We start from the raw sequence: 22,702 nt of genomic DNA on the forward strand, positions 1-22,702 counted from the left end.
TCTGTAAATCCTATAAACTTCATTTCACTTCTGAAATATCACTGTTTTCATCTGTTATATGATATATTTAACTGATACTGCTAATCGGCTGGTGGTGTCTGGCTAGAATTGTCCGTGTGAAAAGATAAGTGACTGGCTGAAACCACATCCACATTCAGTGCAGGATGAAAGCTCATAATTTTTACTATAATTAATTATTTTCCTTACTATTGTGAGTTATTTTATTGTAAGTGCCTTCACAATCGAGTAAAGCCTATTTTCATTTTTTGGTGTTGCCAAGGTATAAACAGCTCACTGCTAGATATGAGTGTTAAGCTGTATTTGCCATTCTAATTTTTTTTACCCAATAAAGCAAAAGGCTAAACTTTGATTCACTGTCTTAGAATCCTGTCTGAGGATGCAACATTTTGTACATTTCGGAAACATGAACAGTATACAGTATGATGTACAAATGTTGATTCTGTCCAATTCCAGAACCGTGCACTGAGCGTCTGGACAAACACCTTGGAATCCTATGCAACAACTGCAAACTCTGCCCCTTAGTAGGTGAACTCTTCCATTTAATGCCTGTATCTGCATTGATAAGTAAACACCTAATAATCATAGCTATTGATGGAGGAATATGTGTCTAATTACACAACGCTTGTTTAGCAATTATCTGTTGCTGCACAGTTTGTTGGTCACTTTTCCCACAGGATGCTGTTTGTGACCTATTATCAGTCCAGCAGTGACACTAAGGTGTTTAAAAGGCACAGCACAACACACTCTGCCATCTACCACCAAGGCAGTGTCAGTGCAATAGGTGCTTTATGGTGCTTTATGGTCCTGTGGGGTCCTACGCATTGAAGAACAGAGTGAAAGGAGCATAACAAAGTATGCAGAGGAACAAAATAACTACACTATGTTATTATAAAACTACAAAGTTTCCTATATGCTCAATTGAGGTGTTCATTATTTTATGCTTGATTGTTGTATGTTGATTTTTTGCGATTTCTCTAATTAGCTCTAATATGACACAATATTTTTAAAATGTGCATAGATTTAGGTAGAAGGTTTAGATAAGCAGAGCTCATGAACACTGGTTAATTTCTTTATTGATGTGCACAAAAAAGGCAAATCACAAGCTGCTCAGCAAAGCATTTGAAAAATGGGAGGACGTTCCCTTAAGCGCTTTTTAAAGTGGTCTGTTTAAAAATGACAACAGTATTTTACAATCAACATAAATCATACACAGTACAATGTGAAAAGTGGCTTTGAAACACATTTGGTTGACACTACTTACAAAGAACATAATCTTCTCAGCTTCTCCTCAGCCATGCATCGCTTATAATAATTACATTGTCAAAAATCAAAGTCAAAAGTCTCTTCCACACACACACACACACACACACACACACACACACAAACACACACACACACACTTCTGCTACTCTGTAACAGCCTACCAGTGTTTCTTTCACACCATCAACAAAATATCAATACTACATTAAAAAATAATAAATTCAAAATAAAACACATTCAGTAAGTGAATATATTATAGTCTACTGGTCACTTATGTGAAGTCATATCACCCATCAAAACATCTACACACAGAAACATTGTGATGTGCTGAAGGTATGGCCATTTAAGCTTACACTTCAAATACGGCTCTGAAGTACCAGAGAATAAAAGCCTTGGTAAAAGACGACGTAAACCTGAGCCAAATCTCTGATGTCTGCTGCTACATTCTCACAGGAAACACATAAAATCCATCATCCAACAGAGAAAAAAAAACGTATACACACAATAAACCGCATGCACATTTTAACAGTATAAACAATACTAAGTAAGTGTGTGAAACAATCTATGACCTTAAAGGCCTCTCTTTAGTCAGTGAAAATACCTGCTGCAGTTCTTTTTCCTGAATGCCAGAATTGAATCCTTCATGTTTTTGTTAGATACACGAGGTAAAGATAACTGATCTTGTTGTTTCACAACTTTCTAATTCACATATGTTACTGGACATATTTGTTAGGTATTGTAAGCATCTGCGATTGGCAGGAAGGCTCTGGCAACTGGAAATGAGTTTTTGCACTGAATGATACCTATACTACTTGACTCAACTGTACCTGCTTTTTAGCTTTTCTATTTTTGGAATTTGTGAACTGAGGAGCTCTGGGTGTTCCAATAGGTTTGAAGCACACATCATGCTATTTGCAAGAGTGAACCTAGCAGCTGGAGTCCAGGAGAGCACGATTGGCTTCTCCCCTTATCACTGCCACAGGCACCTGTTTGCTGATAAATCAGAGCTGGGGATCCGGCACTTTCCTGAAAGCGTGCTGAATACCTTGTGATATTACATCAGCAGCAGTTGGAAATTTGTGAAAAAATGGGATAAAATTTGAAATAAATTATTTTATGGGGGAGGGGACATCTACGACGTGTACAACTTCCCCATTTTCCCAGGCCGTGTGTGTCTCTTTTTTCTTTACCTCTTTTTCTGTTTCCAACAGAAATCAATATATTTACATTTAATGCAAACAGAACAAAGAAAGAGCAAATTAAGAGCATTGGGTGAATAATATTATTATCCAATAGAAGTATCAGTGGCATGTATGTAAACTGTTTTAAACTGACCATGTATGGATGAGAATAAAACATTAAAAATACACTGCAGTTGCTCTTATATCAGTGCTCTTAAATGGACTCTTAAAGTCCACTGGTAAATACAAGTTTTGATAAGATATTATACTTTATGTAGAACTGAAAGCCTTACTTTAACAGTTACAGTTTGATGACTACCGTGCTTTAAAACCAAAAACAAACTGATGCTCTTCTCTATTAGAACATCAGCCTACGCCAACCAGAACACTTTTTTTCCAGCTGCCAAAGTCGGCCCTGATGCCACAAACTGATGCAACAAAGTTCCTGTTTCTCCTGTCGTGGCACTCTGTGGCACTTTTTATCATTTACTCACATCAGTACAGGCATTCTTTTTATATGCAGACTCTTTATCAGTTTTTAAAAAAAGCTTAGTAGGTTTTTAATAGATTGTGCTCACAGTGAAAAAACGTTGAATCTTAATGTAAATATGTACACTATTCCAATGCACTCGGGAATCACACAAACGTGACACAGACAAAGATGCACTAAAGTGAAGAGTGAACCTATTTTGTAGGAGGGATTTAGGCCATGTTCAGACTGCCAGCCCAAATCCTGGCCATACAGAAACCACATGAAATCTGATTTGCAAAAATAATTTGATAAAAATAGTAATTGAAAAGTAAATACAATCTGGACAGTCTAAAAATTCCAATTGGATTTTAACAAGCTGTTTGCATCACTCGTAATGCAACAAAAATTACCTTATCAAATCTAGATATTCAACCCCTCTGACCAGCCATTGTTTTTCCTAGCAATGAAATCTGATCTGCATATCAGTTCATTATGGCTGGAGCTTAAGTACTAATATTTTAATAATGTAGGTTGAGTAAACCATGTACAATTAAAACATCGGAATCAAATCAGTTCAGAAAATCAGTAGTGATATCTAGATCTGATTTGAGAAACACAACTTATTTGCCTGCAGTCTGAACACAGCCTTACTGATCAATATTTGGACGCCGCAAAATTAGAGATACCACAGAAACACTTTTAGAAAGCTATGCTCTAACGGGCACAGGTTTCTTAACCCTTCCTGATGACAATAGAATAAGGCAAGTTGATCAAAACCAGATATATTTGGCAGACACTGAAAAGCTCCACAAAGGCTGAACAAATGTCGGGCTAGCGTTTTGTTTGCGGCCTCTCCTCCCTCATATGCCGAGTTGTTTTCTTATCCGCCTTTTTGTCCCGTACCTTCCGCAGCCTACGAGGTGGTGGGGTGGATCTGGACTCGCTGGAGGTGTCACCAGCATCCATGTCCTCGGGGATGTTTGGAATGGCTGAGCTGCTACCCTCTAGGGTGTTCCTCAGGGATGCGTCTTCGGGACTTCCAATTTCACTGCTACTCAAGTCCTGTTCCTCGTGGCCTCGGCCCCCTATTGCTTTGGGCATGTGGGTGATGGAAGGACCCTCCCGGGTCCTCACTGACTGCTGCAGCTCGTTCATGTCCACCCCGGAGTCCAGGCTGGTGTCGTTGCTGCTGCCCGGCCGGTGCCTCCCCTGGAGCTCGATTACAGAATGGCGCACTTGGGCTGCTGGTTTACCATCCAGGGAGACGAACCATGCTCGAGGAGGGTGGGGTGAAGGCTTGACCTTGGAGAGCTCCAGCAGGGTTTGCTCAGAGATTCCCTGAAGCTCACCACGGAACTGTCCCATTCCAGCTGCCTCGTTCAGGGTACCCGGGACAGAGACGGACTCGAGGAGGTGACTGAAGCGGCCCCATATTCCGGGGATGGCAGTAGAGGTTTGCGGCCCCTCCAGAGCAGGCTGCTCGTCGCTATCTTGCTGTGGGACTTTGGGTAATGTCTGGGTGAAACTGTCTTTAAAGTTACGTTCAGCCTGCGCTCCGTGCTCCATGCCGTTCCTGGGGAAAGTGGCGCATCTATTTCCTGTGGAATCAGCCTGTCCCTGGGCAGTGAAGAGCTCTGGTGCTTGTACGATGGCTACAGGCTGGTTGTAGATGTGGAACAGCTTGTCTCGATACACCACGCTCTCCCCCGGAGCTTGCCATGACGTATTCTTTTCAGACATTTCTCGAAGTCTTGCTACTTCGTCACTATTTACATACAGGTTGGGTACCGGAGCCCTGAGGTTCTCTAGACCAGCAGTTCCAATGTTCTCATACAGGTTCCCAGCAGGTCGACAAACGTTTTCGACATAGATGTTGTATTTGGCCTGCTGTCGAGGGGAGGAGGATAAATCGGGATGGCCTACACCTCTTGCTGCCGTTGGGTAGGAGATGTCTCCACTGGTGTACAAGGGCTCATAGACTTCATCTGTGCTGGTGGATGTGGTCTGGTCTTTCTTTAGAACCAACAGTCTAGTAGAGTTCCTGCGTCTTCGCTCAGCTTCATGGTTTAAATCTCTGCAATGCAAACACATAAAGAAATCTTACTTGGGAGGTCCCTGATCAAATCTAGGCCGCTTTTCCACTGCAGGGTTTAATGGTTATGAGCAAAGAGAGTAGCCAGTCCCGTGGCTTTTTGCATGAACATGGTTTGGCATTGGAATGTCTATGAACCAAAATTGGGATCTGTTTTCTAAGCATAGTTATCTAACTGTACTTGGGGCCACAGCATCTTTCAGTGGGAGGGAGCAAAGACTAAGGGATCTGCCTATTGTCTAGACGGGCCAGGCTGCCAATATAACAATGTTAGATGAACCCCCGTTTAATGGCACGCTAATGTAGCATTAACAATGTCGACTGATGCTAGTAAACCAACACAGGAGACACAGAATGTGGTAAAATGCCAAATCTGGCAGAAGTAAACAACACTAGAGGTCCTGTGTTAATAACTCTTAAGATTAGAACACTATGCACGTCTTGGCCCTGATTTAGCAAAGCAGCAATCATCATTTCCTGCAGTGGAAAAGATGCCTTTGTTGAGATTTGTTCTCATAGCTTACAAACATCAAAAAAGTGTTAGGGTTACATTAAAACAGAGGCTAATAACAGTTTACAGACACTCTGTGCTGGGTTAACTATATTTTAAAAAATAATGAAAAAAGTAGCTTTACCTCTTTTTAAAGACAGCTTTGGTGACTGCCAGGATTACTTACATGCTTACCTGATATTTACACCAGTTATACTAGTATTACTATGCACTAAAATTAAATCTTTTGAACGAAATTGATCAAAATGAACCGTTTGGCCAAATAGCAAACATGTTTTTCATGTTTTAATACATTTTCACATTTTTTTAACATTGAATAAATTAAATAGCCTCAATTACAAAACTACAAAAAATATGTATTAAACACATTTTTTTAAAGATTTATTTATAATTTTCTTAAATCTTTCTCCCCAATTTAGCTAGGCCAACTGTCCTACCAATACAGCTGCTAGTTATCTGTATATCCCCCATCACAAGTGATGCCAATTTGCTCGGAAGAGGCGCAGCGACCCGGTTCTGATACATCAGCTCACAGATGCCTTGTGCTGAGTAACATCACCTTTTGGAGTGATGATGTAAAGAGCGCCATCTACCCACCCAGAGAGAGCAAGGCCACCTCTTATGCCAGATTCACACTACACGATTTTGGGCCAGTTTTTCAGTCTTCGACAGTTATTCATTGATCGCCGATAAAAACTGCAATAAAAACTCGGAGGGAAATCGGGGATCTCTCGGCGCTCGCTCAGTCACTCAGAGTGAACTACTAAAAGATGCTCGCCGAGCAGTTGCCAAATGATCGCCGACCAGTCGCAGGCGCCTGGCGAATATTCAACATGTTTAATATCTGACTCAGTTGGCGACTCGTAGTCAGGAGCAGAGGCTACCTACAGCCAATGAAATCACAGAAAGAGAGAACCACGTGTCCAAAACACACCAGAGCTGTTTATGAATAGTCTGACCACTTTCTGTCCTTCTGTTATATCAGTAAATTACTGTTAAACTCTAGAGGGAGTCCTCTAAGAATGGGGGTGAATGGAGTTAAAAGCTAAAAATATTAATGTTCTGAGTATTTCTTTAATTTTAGAAAGTAGAACAATGTTTTTTTTTTTACTAAAAAAGCAAAAAAAAAGCATGTCTGTATATTTTAGGGTGTACTCACACTAGGCCCGGTTGGGTTGAATCGTGCCGGAGCACGGTTCGGCCCCCTCCCCACTCCCCCGCAGGCCTGCACTCACACTGCGCTAAACGATCCGTGCTCGAGCACGCTTTCGTCAACAGGTGACTTTTGTTTTGAAGAACAGTATGCGCGCGCAAAACAATGGAGTTCAGGATTGTACTGTTGTTTTTGTTTCTCTGGAGTCGTTTTGGGCGTGCAAATACGCAACTGAACCAGAGAGTCATTGATTGTGCAACACAGCGATTTACTGCTAATCGTGCTGCACGTGTAAGAAGGTTTTTACACAAGCAGCAGACGTCCAGGGAGAAATTTGCAGCTTTACTCGCGGACTACAATTCACGTTCATCAGTAAGGTAGACGTACTTGCTATATACATAAATAGTGACCAAAGGAGCGAAACATAAAACTCAAGTAAAATGTGTCACTGACGTCATCTTGATCCGTGCCCGGGTCCAAGTGAACCGTGCTCGGGCCCACCTCTCCAAGCGGGCCCGGGCACGGTTCAGCGTACCGTGCCCGGGCACGGTTCGGAGCGATCACACTACCCAAATTGCCTAGTGTGAGTACACCCTTAGTTTATGTAGACCAGTGTTTCTCAACCAGGGTGCCGCGGCACCCTGGGGTGCCGTCTGGCTTCATCGGGGGTGCCGTCAAAATATTGCGCCTCACGTGCATATTTCCTTTCCAGAGTCAGCTCGTGTCGGGGTGTGTCCCAAATCACAGGCAGCACTAATCGCGCTAATTGTGACGCGCTATTTTATTTCATATTCCGCCAGCAACACCCCCCGTTCTCACCTGAAGTACTGCGCCAGACCCCCCCCCCCCCCGTTCTCACCTGAAGTACTGCAACAGCACCCCCCCCCCCCCCTTCTCACCTGAAGTACTGCGCCAGCACCCCCCCCCCCCGTAAACTGGGGTGCCTTGACATCTCGCATATATTTAAAGGGTGACGTGATAGAAAAAAGGTTGAGAAACACTGATGTAGACAAAACAGGTTTTACACTGTTAAGCACAAGCATTACTGCTACTGTGAGCTGATTGGTTAGTGAGCCAAATCCTGTCTTCCAGTAATTCATTGAAACAAAGCAGGGCTAAATAGAAACACCTGAGCACTTTTTTCTTCACAAAAAAAACAGCTCACATGGCATTTATTCATACTAGAGACCACAATTAGACATTTTAAAATGAATGAAAAAATAATGGAATGAGACCTTTAACCTTCACAGTGCTAGGCTAATCACAATTTTACTTAAAATCTACTTATAAAAAGTACATGAAAAGTTACCAAAATTACATCAGAATAATATATTTAATCAGAATTAAATTTTATGCATTAAATAATAATCATCATACAAAAGTGCCACAATTAACTTTTAAAGTTCAGAAATGAGAACGATAGATCAAACAGATTAGTGATCTTAAATAAATGAGTCACTGTTCTGTATAAATGCTTCAGTCTTTTTGTCTGAGAATATATGAGGTTGTGCATCCCTACTAGTTATACTGTAATCTATAATAACTGGTACTATTATTATTATTATTTGACGTAGACATAGAAACAGTCTAGTTTTCTTCACAACATCTTTTTTTTTTCTTTAATAATTTATTTCTGATTTTTTCCCCATTTTTCTCCCAATTTGGTTATTCAATCGTCCCATCCCTTTGTGCGTCCCCATCACCAGTGGCACCTGCGACCATAGGAGGATGCGGACGAGCACACGCCTCCCCTGACTCGTGTGAAGTCAGTCACCCCTTTTTTTGAGCTGCTGCTGATGAATCATTGCCTGAGCAGCTAGCACGCTTGGAGGAAAGCACAGCGGCTAGGTTCCAATACATCCACTCACAGACGTCTCGTGCCGCCCTGCGCCACCTTTACACTGTGTTCCAAATTATTATGCAAATAATATTTTCTCAGATTTTCTAAAATTACCTATATGAATTGCAGTCATTGTAATTTTCTAGTCATCATCAATTAGAGTACAATTGAAAGGTTTTTGAACAAACTGCCAATGATAACAGTATATTTAAAAAAATAATAAAATGCTCAAAATGCACTCAAAATGCATGTTCCAAATTATTACGCACAGCAGAGTTTTCAACCTTTTTATTTTTATAAAGAACAAAAAAACTGTATTTTGTGAAATTATAAGCATTAGCAGGTTATTACAAACTGAAATCAAACAGTTTTCCAGTCAAAACTTTATTCTAGGTGATGTTACATTTGCACATAGGACCCCTTGTTCGAAAGGATCTTCTGAACTCTCTCGTCCATTGAATTTGTCAAGTTTTGGATGGTATCTGCTTCAATTCTTTTGCATGAGGACAGAATACCCTCCCAGAGCTGTTGCTTCGATGTGAACTGCCTCCCACCCTCATAGACACTCCTTTTGATGATGCTCCAGAGGTTCTCAATGGGGTTGAGGTCAGGGGAGCATGGGGGCCACACCATAAGTTTGTCCCCTTTAATGCCCATAGCAGCCAGAGATGCAGATGTGTTCTTTGCAGCATGAGACGGTGCATTATCATGCATGAAAATGATCTTGCTGCGGAATGCACGGTTCTTCTTCTTGAACCATGGCAGGAAGTTCTGTTTGAGAAACTCCACATACATTATGGAGGTCATTTTTACCCCTTCAGGGATCCTAAAGGGCCCGACAATCTCTCTCCCCATGATTCCAGCCCAAAACATTACTCCACCTCCTCCTTGTTGGCGCCGTAGCCTTGTTTGCATGGGGTGTCCATCAACCAGCCATCCACCACTCCATCCATCTGGACCATCGAGCGTTGCACGGCACTCATCGGTGAACAAAACAGTTTTAAAGTCAGTCTTCATATATTGTTTGGCCCACTGGAGCCGTTTCTGCTTGTGTGCAGTGGATAGAGGAGGTCGACAGGATGGCTTACGCACAGCTGCAAACCTCTGAAGGACCCTGCACCTTGTTGTTCGGGGGACGTTGGAGGCACCAGCAGCTTCAAAAACTTGTCTGCTGCTATGACAAGGCATTTTTACAGCTGCTCTTTTTACCTGACGTAATTGCCTGTTGGAAAGAGTCCTCAATTTTCCCTTGTCAGCACGCACACGTGTGTGCTCTGAATCAGCTACATACTTCTTGATTGTGCGATGATCACGATGAAGTGTCTTGGCAATGTTGATTGTAGTCATGCCTTGACCTAAACACTCCACAATTTGTTGCTTCTCAGCAGCCGACACATCCTTTTTCTTTCCCATTTTGGCTGAAAATGTAGGCTGCTTAATAATGTGGGACAGCCTTCTTAAGTAGTCTTGCCTTTAATTGGACACACCTACCAAATTAATTAGCACAGGTGTCTGCAATTGCTTTCAGTGATACAAAGAGCCCTGTCACACATCACCATCAATGAGTTTAGCTGACAAACAAAAAAAATCTTACCTTACACACCTAAACACTTTTTGCATAATAATTTGGAACACAGTGTAAGTGTGATGGGGAGAGAGCGCCATCTATCCACCCGGAGGGAGCAAGGCCAATTGTGCTCCCTCTGAGTGCCGGCAGCTGATGGCAAAGCCATGATGGCAAAGCACTGATAGCATCAAATGATAAGGGGAGTTCTAACAAATATGTATGAACTGAAATAAAGTCTGTTTAGAAAATCTTGATAGACACTTGTGCATGGCAGACTAACAGCAAAACATGTAATCTTCTCCTCAGTGTTACTAAAAGGACGAAGAATATGGTTATAGTTGGTCTTTGAGTTGGGCTTATGGCAGGATAAATCAGATTTAACTGAGAGTAAGTAAATGTGTATATGAAAGAAAACTATTCTTTTACAGGGTTAACTGGGTGGTAAAAGTGATGTCTTACCTGCAGTGACATAAAATCACAGATAAAAATCCAATGACAATCACTAGCGTACCGCCCAAGATGCCCATAAGAAGGTATGTATTGTATGAGATGAAGTCCATTGAAGTTGCATGTCCCATGTAGCCTAGATTTTAGGAAAGACAAAGCAGGTTACTCGGTTGGATATTGTACAAACATAGACAGGATAAGCACAGAATATGCCCTGTGTTAAATTTAAATTAAAGTTACATTTATAGTTTGTAAGACAAAGAGAAAAAGAAATAAAAAGGCACCTATTGCAGAACACAGAGCCCAGCCAATTTGCAAAACTATGCTGCGCTGTGTATGATTGAATCCTCATTCTTGATTAACATTAATAATAACAAGGCCTGTCACAATATATACCGTATTTTTTGCACTATATACCTAAAGTCCTTTCATTTTCCCAAAAATCATCAGTGCGCCTAATAATCCGGTGGGCTTTATGTATGAATTTTACTAGTCAGGTTGTAAGGAGCAGTAAAGCTGTTCTGGTACAGTATTAGCATTAGCCGCTAATCGTTCTAAAAGCTAGCTCTTTTGCTGTTCAGAGGTGAGTATCATCGGCCTGTAGCCTGGTGCTAACCTCAGCCAGCACTGCTGGAACAGCATTAGCCACTAACCACACTAAGCAATTAAGAGGTGAGTATATTGGACTGTAGTCTGCATGTTTACCATGTTAAAACAAGCTACATGGGACGAAGCGCTAGCTAATACCGCCCTGGCTTACTGGAACCTGTAGGAAACCCTACACATCACCAAATCCCATTTTCTTTAATGTAAAGGGCAAACTTTGATACACAGAAGGGCAAGAGAGCAGAAATGCATCAATAGATGAGCACTTAAGATACATTACCAATTTTTTATTGAACTAGAGGGTATTTTATCTACATTAGAAGGGCAACAAAAAAGGCACTTTATCATTTTTTGGCACTCTAGAGTGCACTTTAGTGAAGCTTTTTTAACCATAGGGGCACTAGGTGGGTGGGGTGGTTGCCTCCTTGCCTCCCCTTAAATAGCTGTGTGATTTGTAATATTTCTGTACTGATTGCTTAATTGATCATTTTCTGTGCTTTCTGGAGCCAAAATAGGAATTATTCTTTATAAAACAATCATTAATTTAAAAACAATGAAATATGTAACAAAAATAATACTGTCTGTGTTTTAAGAAAAAAATAAGACATAGCTGTTTTAATTTATTACCATTGGAGGAGGGAGATGGTGCTGCGATCCAGTTTCCGAGATGAGGAGCTATATAAGTCCAGACCAACCCGTTCCGCTCCATCCTGACAGAGCCGACACCCTTATTAACCCAGACACCTGATCAAAAAACAACAACAGGACTTAACAAAACATCAGCAGTCAAGCCTCAGACCATCTGATCTACAGCACAGTCAAGACCTCGGTGAGTTAAGGAAGAAATGCAAAACCGTGTGAGCTATCTTAACTGTCTGGGAATGGCAGGTCTCAGGGGAGCAGAGACAATGGAACAATATGCCAGTATTTACATTCTATGCTGCAGATCATTCATATGCTTTTCAACAGTGAGCTCCACCCACCTGTGGTCATGTCAAAGGTCCAGGCAGGCAGTAAATCTGAAGCGTGGAGGTGTGTATGGTACGGTAGAGGTATTGTGAGTTGAATGGGGCCTTTGATGTCGATCTCTTTCCCAGCAGAGAGTAACTGAGCGCTCAGCATTGCCACAGGGTTCAGTTTCATACTGGTGTATCCTGAAACTACAGAAAAACACCCTATTATCTATAAAGAGCTAGAACTGCAGATATTCAGCTTTACATTATATGATATACTGTCTGTACAGCGTCATGCTACGGTATTAGTTACAGTGTTCTACAATTTACTCCATTATTACTCCAACAGTGGGAAACTGAAGTGTGAGCCAGCATACAGGCATTTACAGTTAATAATAATAATTTGTTTACACACTTACACTGAGCTTTACAGGGATTAGCAGGACTGTCATACTATTTACTTACCAATGTTAACAACTTAACATTATTATTTAATAAAAAATATAAATATGAGTGCTTTTACACTGTACTTGTTTGTTTGAATTTTCACTTTCCAAACTAAGCCTGATACACTGTCCCAAACAAATGTGTGATAAACAATATCACTGTAATTTTACAATTTTTTTTATGCCACTGTTTTTAAGATAATAGCATAATAATGCAAGTATAACCTTAAATATAAAAGAGAAAAGCTTTAGAATGTAAAATGGAAATGTAAATACCCCAAATAAATAAAACATAAACAAAAAAACACATTTAACAAAAATAGGACAAATGTTTTGAGGGCTGTGCGTGTATTGCACAACAATTTAATAACGTAATTGTGACATGACTAGTCTGAACTGAACTGGCAGGTGTGAAAGGTGGCACAGACCACAGTCCAGCCCAAAAGACCAATGTTTGATATCTGATAAACCATGCCCAGTTTGTTTGCAGTGTGAAAACACTTCTCTACAGTTCAGACTTTCGGACAAAAAAGAACTGAACGAAATAAAGCATAGGGCTGTGCAATAAAACAATATATTTCATGTGGCCATAGAAAAATGTTTATCATTTAGTATTACATTCTACTGTCTATATCATCTAAATACCAGCATTTCCAATGTAAGCTTCGCGTTGGTCTATCACTACTTCCTGTTTATGAAAGCTTGTAAAAGAGTTTATGCATTAACTTCTGTCCCCTTACAAAACAGTGTTTCTCAATCCTGACTGTGAAACCAGTGCCACTCAGTTAAAAGAGAAATATAATATTTATGAATACATGTATCAATACATGTATATCATTAAAGTGAATAAGACATAATATTTAGTTTCAAATGTTTCACTTGCAGTATCTGCATCATGTCTGTGACCCACTGACATCAGTAAACTTCTTCTGCAACTTCTCCAAATCAGTTCGGTTTTATCTCTCTTTAAATTCACAGACAAAATGTTTCTGTAGACGTCGGAGTTTATTAGACATCAATAAAGATTTATTAGCCAAAGACACTACCTCCACTGTGTTTTACAGATGAGCCGTTATGTTTGAAATCTTGAGCAGATCCTTTCTTTCTCCAAACTTTAGTCTTTTCATCACACTGGTAAACATTAATCTGTCATATCAGTCTATAATCAGTGCAAAGACTTGTCTCTGTACTACATGGTAAAATCCAGCCTGGTCTTCCTATTCATCCTGCTGATTCGTTGTTTTCATCTTCTAGTGAAGCTTCCGTAATTATGTTCATGAATTTTAGTGCTGATGTCACTAAAAGTTGTTTTATGGTCTTTTTTTTTTTACAGCACTCACAATGTTCTTGTCATCAAATGCTGCATTTTTCCTTGGTCTACCTGTTTGACATCTGTTATTTAGTACACCAGTGACGACTTTCTTCTACAGGACATTCCAAACTGTTGTTCTGGCTACTTCACAGTTGTTTGTTTTTCACTCACAGACAGCTCTCTGATTTTCATGTTGGTTACCCCACTAACTAAAAATGCACATTCTGCACGGATAAAACTCAAATCTGAAACTGAATGTATATATTCAGTGCTGTTTTTTATTGTTTGAATAATTAATGTATCAGGACACACCTGGGCAACAAAACACACCTGAGAGTCACATGATCCAATACTTTTGCTTACAAAACAAATGGGTGGGTTCAGAGAGAAGTGCTGAACTGTGTATCAGATCCAGATGTAAATAACTGGAAATAAATGCTGAAATGTTGACTTGACATGTTTTCAGTCTACGGCGGAAATAAAGGTATTAAACTCACTGTTCCAAAACTTTTGGAGGGCACTGAATATCCTGCTATATATCGTTAAAGGGAAATGAAGTGGCCTAAATCTGTCTATGATTTTCTGGTCATATCTAATAGCCCTAATGTACCCTATTGAATGTAATAAACACATGAACTCTAGTTCGTAAAAACACCCTAAAATATTTAGATAGTAAAGAGGGGAAATAATATCTAATATCTAGTAGCTACAGTGAAGTATGCTAATCACAGATTAGCATCCCAAGTATAGCTATATATTATTGTATCTATAGCATATAATGAGGCCCTACTTAAAAAGAAAACCTGGTTACGCTGCACGCTCAATAAAACCTTCTCACAAGCTTTTCATGTCTGTGTACCTCCTTTGTTATTGAGTCCCATTGTACAGAAATGACTGTCTTTCGGAGGGGGCGGGGCTGGTATGGTCAGATAAGCAGTCATCATGGAGATGGTTGCGTTCTCTGGGAGTGAGAGGAGGCTCTTGGAGAACTGGACACTGGGCTGAGATGACAGTTCTTTAGGAGAGAAAGTCAAGTATAATGTAAGTCATGAGGCAAGCAAGGACAGAATCCCCCCCAAAAAATCTTTGAAATGATTTTTAATATTGTTTCATGGCATAAAGGTAGCATCATACAATTAAATAAATACAAATATCTTTCTAAATGGTTGAAAAGAGATACACACCAGATGTTTTCCGTGTTATCAGCACAGTGTCTTCAAAGAGCCAGATGTTTCCTTGTGTTTGCGGAACCAGGGACATGGTGATAGCAGAAAATACTAGAAGAGAATGAAAACAGAAAAAAATATGTTAGATTTGTTCTTACACCACCAGCTCAGCCTGAATTACTTTAGCGTTTCAGTTTCAGTGTTAAGCAGCTAAAGGTCATTTGTGCCTGAGTCAAAATACTGTCAGAGTGTTAGAAAACAGGCTAGCATGAGGTCACAGCAGCTCAGTGAAAGCATTCTCTCACAGCGCTGTGTGAAGACCATTGTTTAATGCTAGTGACATTGATCTGGAACACAGCGACTAATCTGATGGTAGAAACAAGCTTATACAGATGGATAAAACTTAAACACAACAGACGAAAATTATCTGAATGTGAAACACTGAATGCTGCTGGAATAAATGTATCTAATGTAATTCTAAACACCATCAATGTATTTACCTAACATTGCAGTATAATATACAGACATTATAAAAGCCACAGTCCTACAAAAGCTACACCAATTAGCCTAAAACTGTGTAGGTCCCTTTGTGCCACCTGTTTGTGCACTCTGTTAGCGCTTAAAGAAGCAACCAATATAACTCTAGTTTTTGAACTGGTTCTGTTTAGACTTACAAGAACCTTGGTGCTTTTCAGTGAACCAGCCCACATCTGCATTAATTTTAGTGGAACCGAGGATACGTCACACAATAGGCTGAAACAAAGGGGGCTGCACACACTGCTCCTGTACAGCTAGACATGCACACATTATGTAATGGTTTGTGCTGAAAACGCAGTTTGTTCCAGCTGGAAATTAACTTTCCAGGTTGCAGATTTTATTTTTTTTTTTTTTTTTGAGGAAATGAGCCTAACGATTCAAAATTAGGCGAGCAAACTGGGATGTTGTCTGTTTCACACTGGTGGAAAACCATTATGTGTGTCCAAAACTAGATTAAAACAAAATATACTGTGCAAATAGAATCTGTGTCTAGTAAAAATCATTGGAAAAAAGAACATTCTGAATAATCCATTTGTATCTGGCAAGATGAAGCATCCCATTCATGATTTCATTAGTCTTACATAATATTGCATGGACTGCGATACAGCAACTGTGCAAGCATATCATTATAAATATTACATTGGTTTGACAATTTCTGTCCATCTTTCAGCTACACAGATCATATAGGAGACTGTAGTTCTATAATTACAGACTGTAGTTCTGTATCTGTTTCTCCGCATACTTTATTATCGTTCTTTCACCCTGTTCTTCAAAGTTCAGGATCCCACAGGATAGATCACCACATAGCAACTATTATTTGGGTGATGGATCAGTCTTAGCACTTCAGTGACTCCATGACAGGCTGGTTGTGTATTAGTGTGTGTGTGAACAGTAAGTGAACACAGTGTTTAAAAACTCCAGCAGCACCGCTGTACCACTCATATCAGCACAACACACACTACTAACACACCATCACCATACCAGTGTCACTGCAGTGCTGAGAATGACCTGAGGTACTGTGGTATCCTGACCAGGGTGAGAGGAGGATTACAAAAAGTTTACAGAAAAACCAGAAGGACTACAGTCTGTAATTACAAAACTACAAAGTGTCCTTATGCTAAGTGGAGCTGGAAAAAATGGCTTGATCGGTGTACATTGTACAGCCCTAGTTCTGACCAGGCCAAATGGCTTTTATTGTCCTTCTACATGTAATTACCTGGTGATACAAAATGTATCACAATACAGGGTTCAAAACTGCTCCATTTTTTAATAATACAGTATGTAACACACGTACTGGGCATCTTGGTAGTTTTCCAGGGGAGCTGAGTGGGCACATAAGCCTCCATGCTGGCCACCAGGGTAAGTGTGACCCCCAGCCGGTAGGGTACGGTCAGCAGGACCTCTCCATTCTCCTGGGTCTGGCTGGAGTGAAGCTGAGATCCATTCAGGAACACTTGAACCATGGCGCCATTGAGGTACCGCTGGCTGGATGTATCCTTCACCCACACCTTCAGAGTCAGAGACGAAAGCTCTGAAAGGAAATGATAAGGAGTGTTAAAATGTGTCTTAACTTAAGCACTGAGCACTGAACTTTTGGATCATTTGATTCAGCACACTTAAAATCCTTTAATTTTCCCAAAAATTATGTTATGTATATTTTTTTCAGTCATGTGGTAAAGAGCAGTAAAGTGCAGTGCCAAGTGCAGCATCATAAGAACTTTCAGTTTAGTTTTTCAGCACCAGGGCTGGAGTAGCATTAGCATTAGCCACTAACCGCTATTTCCCCGTTTAGAGGTGAGTATTATCGGCCTGTAGCCTGCTCCTAACACCGGCTAGCACTGCTGGAGAAGCATTAGCATTACCTGCTAACCGCCATTTCCCTGTTTAGAGGTGAGTATTATCGGCCTGTAGCCTGCTGCTAACCATGGCTAGCACTTTTGGAGCAGCATTAGCATTACCTGCTAACCACGCTAGCTCTTTAGCCATTCAGAGGTGAGTAATATCGGCCTGTAACCTGCTGCTAACTCTGGCTAGCACTGCTGGAGCAGTATTAGCATTAGCCGCTAATTGTGCTAGCTCTTTTGTTATAAAAATGATTATATCGGACTGTACAACAACCTACGTGGGACAAACCGCTCGCTAATATCGCCCTGGGTTACCTAAAAAATTAGGGTTCCTCAGTTAGCGGTTAGCCAATAATGCTAATGCTCCAGCCTAGTGATGGAGAAATTTGGGAATCTAAGCTGTACTGTATTGTATTACCCACATGAAACAACAGAGTAAGCATTTCATGCTGCAGACTGTCCTCACATTACTTTATTAGGTAGAGCAAGGCAGAGTGAGGTAGATTGAGTTATTGCAAGACAGTGAGGTAGAGTAAGTTAATAAAGGCTTATTCTCTCTTACCTATAAAATGCAATTACACCCCACAGTAAACAGTAACCGTTTGACAGGAAAATTCTGAAGTTGTAATTGTAATTAAAAAAATGTTTAAATATTAAAGTCAACATACCAACTCATTCACATTATTGGGATCTCCACAGAAACTCCTGGTTATTTGTATCATATAAATAGCCTGATAGAGCTGTGTAAATAGCTGAGTGACTGATCACATATGTGCAGTCGGAACACACTGCCCAACACTGTGCAGCGTCAGACATTAAGCAAGTAAAGGACTGTCGCTATTTCCGCTATTTTTGCAGGAAAGCGAAAGCTTTCTCTCTCGTTCAAACACAAGTTACCGATGTCCATGTATTGCTTAATAAAGACATGTAAAAGACTACAACAGCAGCCAAACTGTAGTATGTGTGTGTGTTAGAGAGAAGGAGAACAGTACAGCTTCACCAGATAAAAATAACATCTCTGCTCATTTACTGCAGACCTACTTCTACTAACATTACAGAGACTGTACATCAGCTTTAATCAGTTTGATCAGATATGAGAAATTACAGGAGAATTTCAACGATTGCTAAAAATGAAACCTTAAGTAGTGCACACTCACACTCTGTCAAGGGATGATGTTACCATTGATTTACAAAATGTGCGGTACTACAGCATTTTGCACAGTCTGATAAAAGCAAAAGTTATTGTATACCACCTTTTACTGTACTGAACTTCATTTTATCTCCTACACGGGTAAAGAAAGATTTATTAAATTCATATTTGGTAATGGTATACTGCATATTTAATGGCACATTTAATCCATCAGTGTCACTGTGGCTGATTTTCTTTGTCTGTTGTGATTTACTGACAGCTGTAGGACTCCTACTTTAACCTTATCTTCACTATGAAATAATAATGAGACAGAGACCCCCAGCTCTGTCAGAGAGACTTAAAAATAGATCAAAGTGGAAACAGTCTGCACTGCACATGAGCACTGCAAAAACGCAGAGAGCTGCACCCACATGCAGCGCGCCACCAAAACTGCTCTACATTTCTGCAATTCCCTTTGATTCTGTGAGTCAGAATGAAAGGTCCTCCCCATATCTCTTTTTTCCTCAATCTTTTTTAATTATTTGAGGATGCGGACTAGAGCTGTAAGATAAATCCTATTGTTATTGCAATCATGATATGTTTTTTCTTTGATAAACAGCTGTAATAACATCATGCATAACAGCAAAGAGAGGGAGCTCTATACGCCGCAGACTCCTACTCGTGTGACCTAACTAGGCTGGAGGCAGAGTAAGGTAGAGTGTGGGAAACAGAAGTAGAGTGAGGTAGAGAAAGGTAGAAAAAGGTAGAGTGAGTAAGAGTAAGGTACAGTGAAGTAGAGTGTAGTAGAGAGAAGTAGTGTGTGGCAGAGTGGGGTAGATAGAGGTATAGGGAGATAAGAGTGTGGCAAGAGTGAAGTAGTGTGAGGTAGAGTGAGGTAGAGGTCCACAGTGAATGCTTACACCAAACGTCTTTATATCCTGGCAAAAAATGAGTGCAGCCAAGCCAATCTGTGATCTTAAATGATTGTGTTGTACATTCAACAGCGTTTATTGAACAATTCACTATTTGTTCGTATCATACATACCTAAATCATTTCCTGCACCTAGCAGTAAAATATGCACACAATAATGTACAAAGTGACAGGTAAGTGTTAACCGTTGTATAATGATTGTATGATTACAACCTTAAACTCAATTTGGAGAAAATAAAATGTGGTCATGGAGTAATTTTCTCACATGGGGCTTCTTTAAAATTTTCTGCCATTTCAGCCAACTTTGACCAGTAGAATTTCAACTTCAGGAGAATCCTAATGATATTAAAAAATATTGTGAAAATGCATTTTATGCTACTGTCTTAGTCACTGGCATAATTGATAATAATATAATGGCATAAATAATAGTTTTACAATTACAATAATTTTGTTAATTCCAATTATGTCTTGGAAAATATATCATGAAAAAAATGGTGACAGGCCTATGAAGCAATGTCACAGGCATCAGGAAATTTAGATTTTTAATAACATTTCTGTTTAAGTTTTTTTTGTGTTGCTAGTTTTTTTTGCACTGATATTCTACATCAGTCACTCACACTTGGATCTGCTGAGCAGCTCCTTCTGGTGCTCCCTAAATTTAGGCCGAAGCACAGGGGAGACGGTGCTTTTGCAGTTATTGACCCCGTAACTATGGAATGAGTTGCCGCTGAATGTCAGGATGGCCCACCACACTGTTTTTTAAATCCAATCTTAAATCTCATTTTTATTCATAGGATTATTCATAATTTATCATATTCATAATTTACTGGACAGTATTTGGTCCACAATTGTTTTTAAATGTGCTCTATAAACAAAATTGATAATTAAGTTTGTTTACAATCTGTTCACAATTGTATTATAAACAGCATAGTCTGATTTCTTAGATCAGAAAAAGAACTATGTATTTAATGAGGAAATGTGATCAAGAGGGCTGGATTTTTAGCTCAGTAAGGATATTTCTTAGTGCATGTTTACTCTTAACCCAAGTGTTCTCAGATTTCTAAGTATAAAACAGTCAGAAGGTGGTACCTAAATAAGTGACCAGTGTTTAACTCAGCACCCACAAGATGGTCTCCAAACACTTTTGTAGTAACACTGAAACTGAAAGATTTACATAATCTTCACCTTCTAGCTCATGTGTTATCGTATTGCAACTCAGTGTGTTTTACATAAAGTTTTGTTTGTCATGTCATATTCTGTGAGCTGCAAAGCAAATGTCTGATTACTGCCTGACTCATGTAAACTCACATTATCTGATTATGTGATTACTGACAAACTCTAATGTTCTGCAGTAATTGGATTATAAAGTGCATGACCATTTCATGTAACAGACAGTGAACACTTTGGAAGTCTGATTCATATCAAAACCACTTTATGTTCCTCTGTAAATTTCTGTGGAATAAGACACTTTCATATAAAACCACTCAGAAAAAGCTTTGTTTACAACACGTGACAACTAAACACTGCAGAGGATCTGAACAATCAATGTAATTCCTCTTTAATGCCTGTCCCATTAACTCCATTATACAGGCCTGTTACTGGAACATATGGGGGCCTAGTTTTTTTCCAGCACCTAGTTTAACAAAAGGGTTTATGGACTGCAGCTCTGTAAAGAATCACTGCAGCTCTGTGCAGGACATTTCTGTAGGGTAACAATGAGTGTATTATGAGGCAAAAACAGTATACATAGCAAGATATCCTAAACTTACATAACATATAAATCTAAAACTGGGGATTAGCTGGGTTATCACTAACCTATCATTTATTTATCTATAGCTAGGTAGGTTAGTTAGCTAACATTTAGCTATAGCTGTGAGACAATGCTAACATAAACAGTGTAGTAACATGCACTGCTGAATATAAAACGAATATAAAATTAGCTAGTTAGCTCTGTTTTACTGAAAGCTAACGTTAATATAACTTGAAGAGCTAACGTTAATTATAACAATGCTAATAGAAACAACATAGAGCCACCTTTATTTTACTCCCTCTAAATGTGATAAACATCAGCTCGCTGCGGTTTTGACAAAAGTTAACGCTAAATAAATAATAATGCTAATCAATTTCAGTCAAAAAGAGCCATTAAAATGTGTTTAACATGATTTCCCTCCGCTGCTTTATTAACTTTAGCTAGTTAACAAATAAATAATAATAATAATAATAATAATAATAATAATAATAGCGTTAGCTAATGCGTCCAAACCATTTGGTCAAAACTAGCTAACGCTAACTAGCTATGATAACAGTTAGCTTAACATGTAACTCTTTGTGAGACAATGCTAATAAAACAGTGTAGGAACAATTACTGCTAAACAAACAAATTGCCAGTAACGTTATATATTTCACCCATATCCATCCAGCCTCAAAATGTGTTCAGAAGAACATCTTCTCTTTATTAGCTATTAAAAATACAATAAACTATTAATAATAAACAACACATCCAATCAATTTCACACAAAACATCCCCCTAGGTTATCCAGGGCTGTATGATATAGGTTGTAAAATCATCCCATGTTATAAACATCTTCATTAAACACAGTGCGGGCTGCTGCTGCTGGTGATGGTGGTGGTGGTGATGGTGGTTGGTACCTGCGGGCTGGGTGGGGGAGGCCGTGGCCGGGCTGCTGCCGCTGCCGCTCCCATTGTCCCGGGTTGGTGAGACAGGGCCGAGGGGGGGCGGGCCGGCCTGCGCTCCCCTCAGCTCCCCATCCTCACCGAGAATCAGCACGACGAGCAGGAGCAGGTACGCTGCGCCTTCAGCCATGGCGGGAGAGGGCAGCGCCTCAGAGACATAACTGCACGCAGGGAGGCGCGCGGGGGGGGGGGGTCGGAGGGGTCGCCGCGTGTCTCTGTCTGTTTGTTTGTTGTTTTTTAGGTGAATCTCTTCAGGTCGGGTTGAGCATCACGGTCGCGTCGCGGCGCGGAGACTCGGGCATGAAGCGGATGCTGGTGTCTGTCTATGGGTTGGGTTGGGGGTGGATGGGCGGGGGGTGGATTTGTGGGGGGGGCTTTGTGGTACAGTTGCATCATCGTCATTATCATGATCACAGCGGCGCAGCGCCATCTGCTGGTGGATCAGTGTACCACAGCTGGAGCCCAGTGTTTATACCAGTGGGAGGATTATGATGGTGACACATATGAACATACACACTAAGAAAAGTAAGTACAGATTTG

At 40.2% G+C, this 22,702-nt stretch overlaps 1 protein-coding gene across 1 annotated transcript; it reads right to left on the minus strand.

Annotated features, from left to right (window-relative positions):
* Positions 1-1,077: 1,077 nt before the first annotated feature.
* LOC103033300 (protein FAM171B) lies at positions 1,078-22,358 on the minus strand. Its single transcript, XM_007248809.4, has 8 exons — positions 22,118-22,358; positions 16,859-17,095; positions 15,046-15,138; positions 14,721-14,876; positions 12,134-12,310; positions 11,778-11,894; positions 10,557-10,680; positions 1,078-5,008 (listed from the first exon to the last, which is right to left on the minus strand). The coding sequence occupies exons 1-8, from the start codon at positions 22,290-22,292 to the stop codon at positions 3,766-3,768; spliced, it is 2,322 nt and encodes a 773-aa protein (XP_007248871.3). The 5' UTR covers positions 22,293-22,358; the 3' UTR covers positions 1,078-3,765.
* Positions 22,359-22,702: the final 344 nt, after the last annotated feature.

Source organism: Astyanax mexicanus, chromosome 5, assembly GCF_023375975.1.
Source record: "Astyanax mexicanus isolate ESR-SI-001 chromosome 5, AstMex3_surface, whole genome shotgun sequence".
Classification (NCBI taxonomy): Eukaryota; Metazoa; Chordata; class Actinopteri; order Characiformes; family Acestrorhamphidae; genus Astyanax; species Astyanax mexicanus.

Coding starts and splice junctions, on each gene's coding strand:
- LOC103033300 (XM_007248809.4), bottom strand. CDS start 22,292: ATGGCTGAAGGCGCAGCGTACCTGCTCCTGCTCGTCGTGCTGATTCTC. Junction 15,139..16,858: donor GAAAACTACCAAGATGCCCA/GTACGTGTGTTA, acceptor ATTCTCTTCTAG/TATTTTCTGCTATCACCATG. Junction 11,895..12,133: donor GACCTTTGACATGACCACAG/GTGGGTGGAGCT, acceptor TTTTTTGATCAG/GTGTCTGGGTTAATAAGGGT.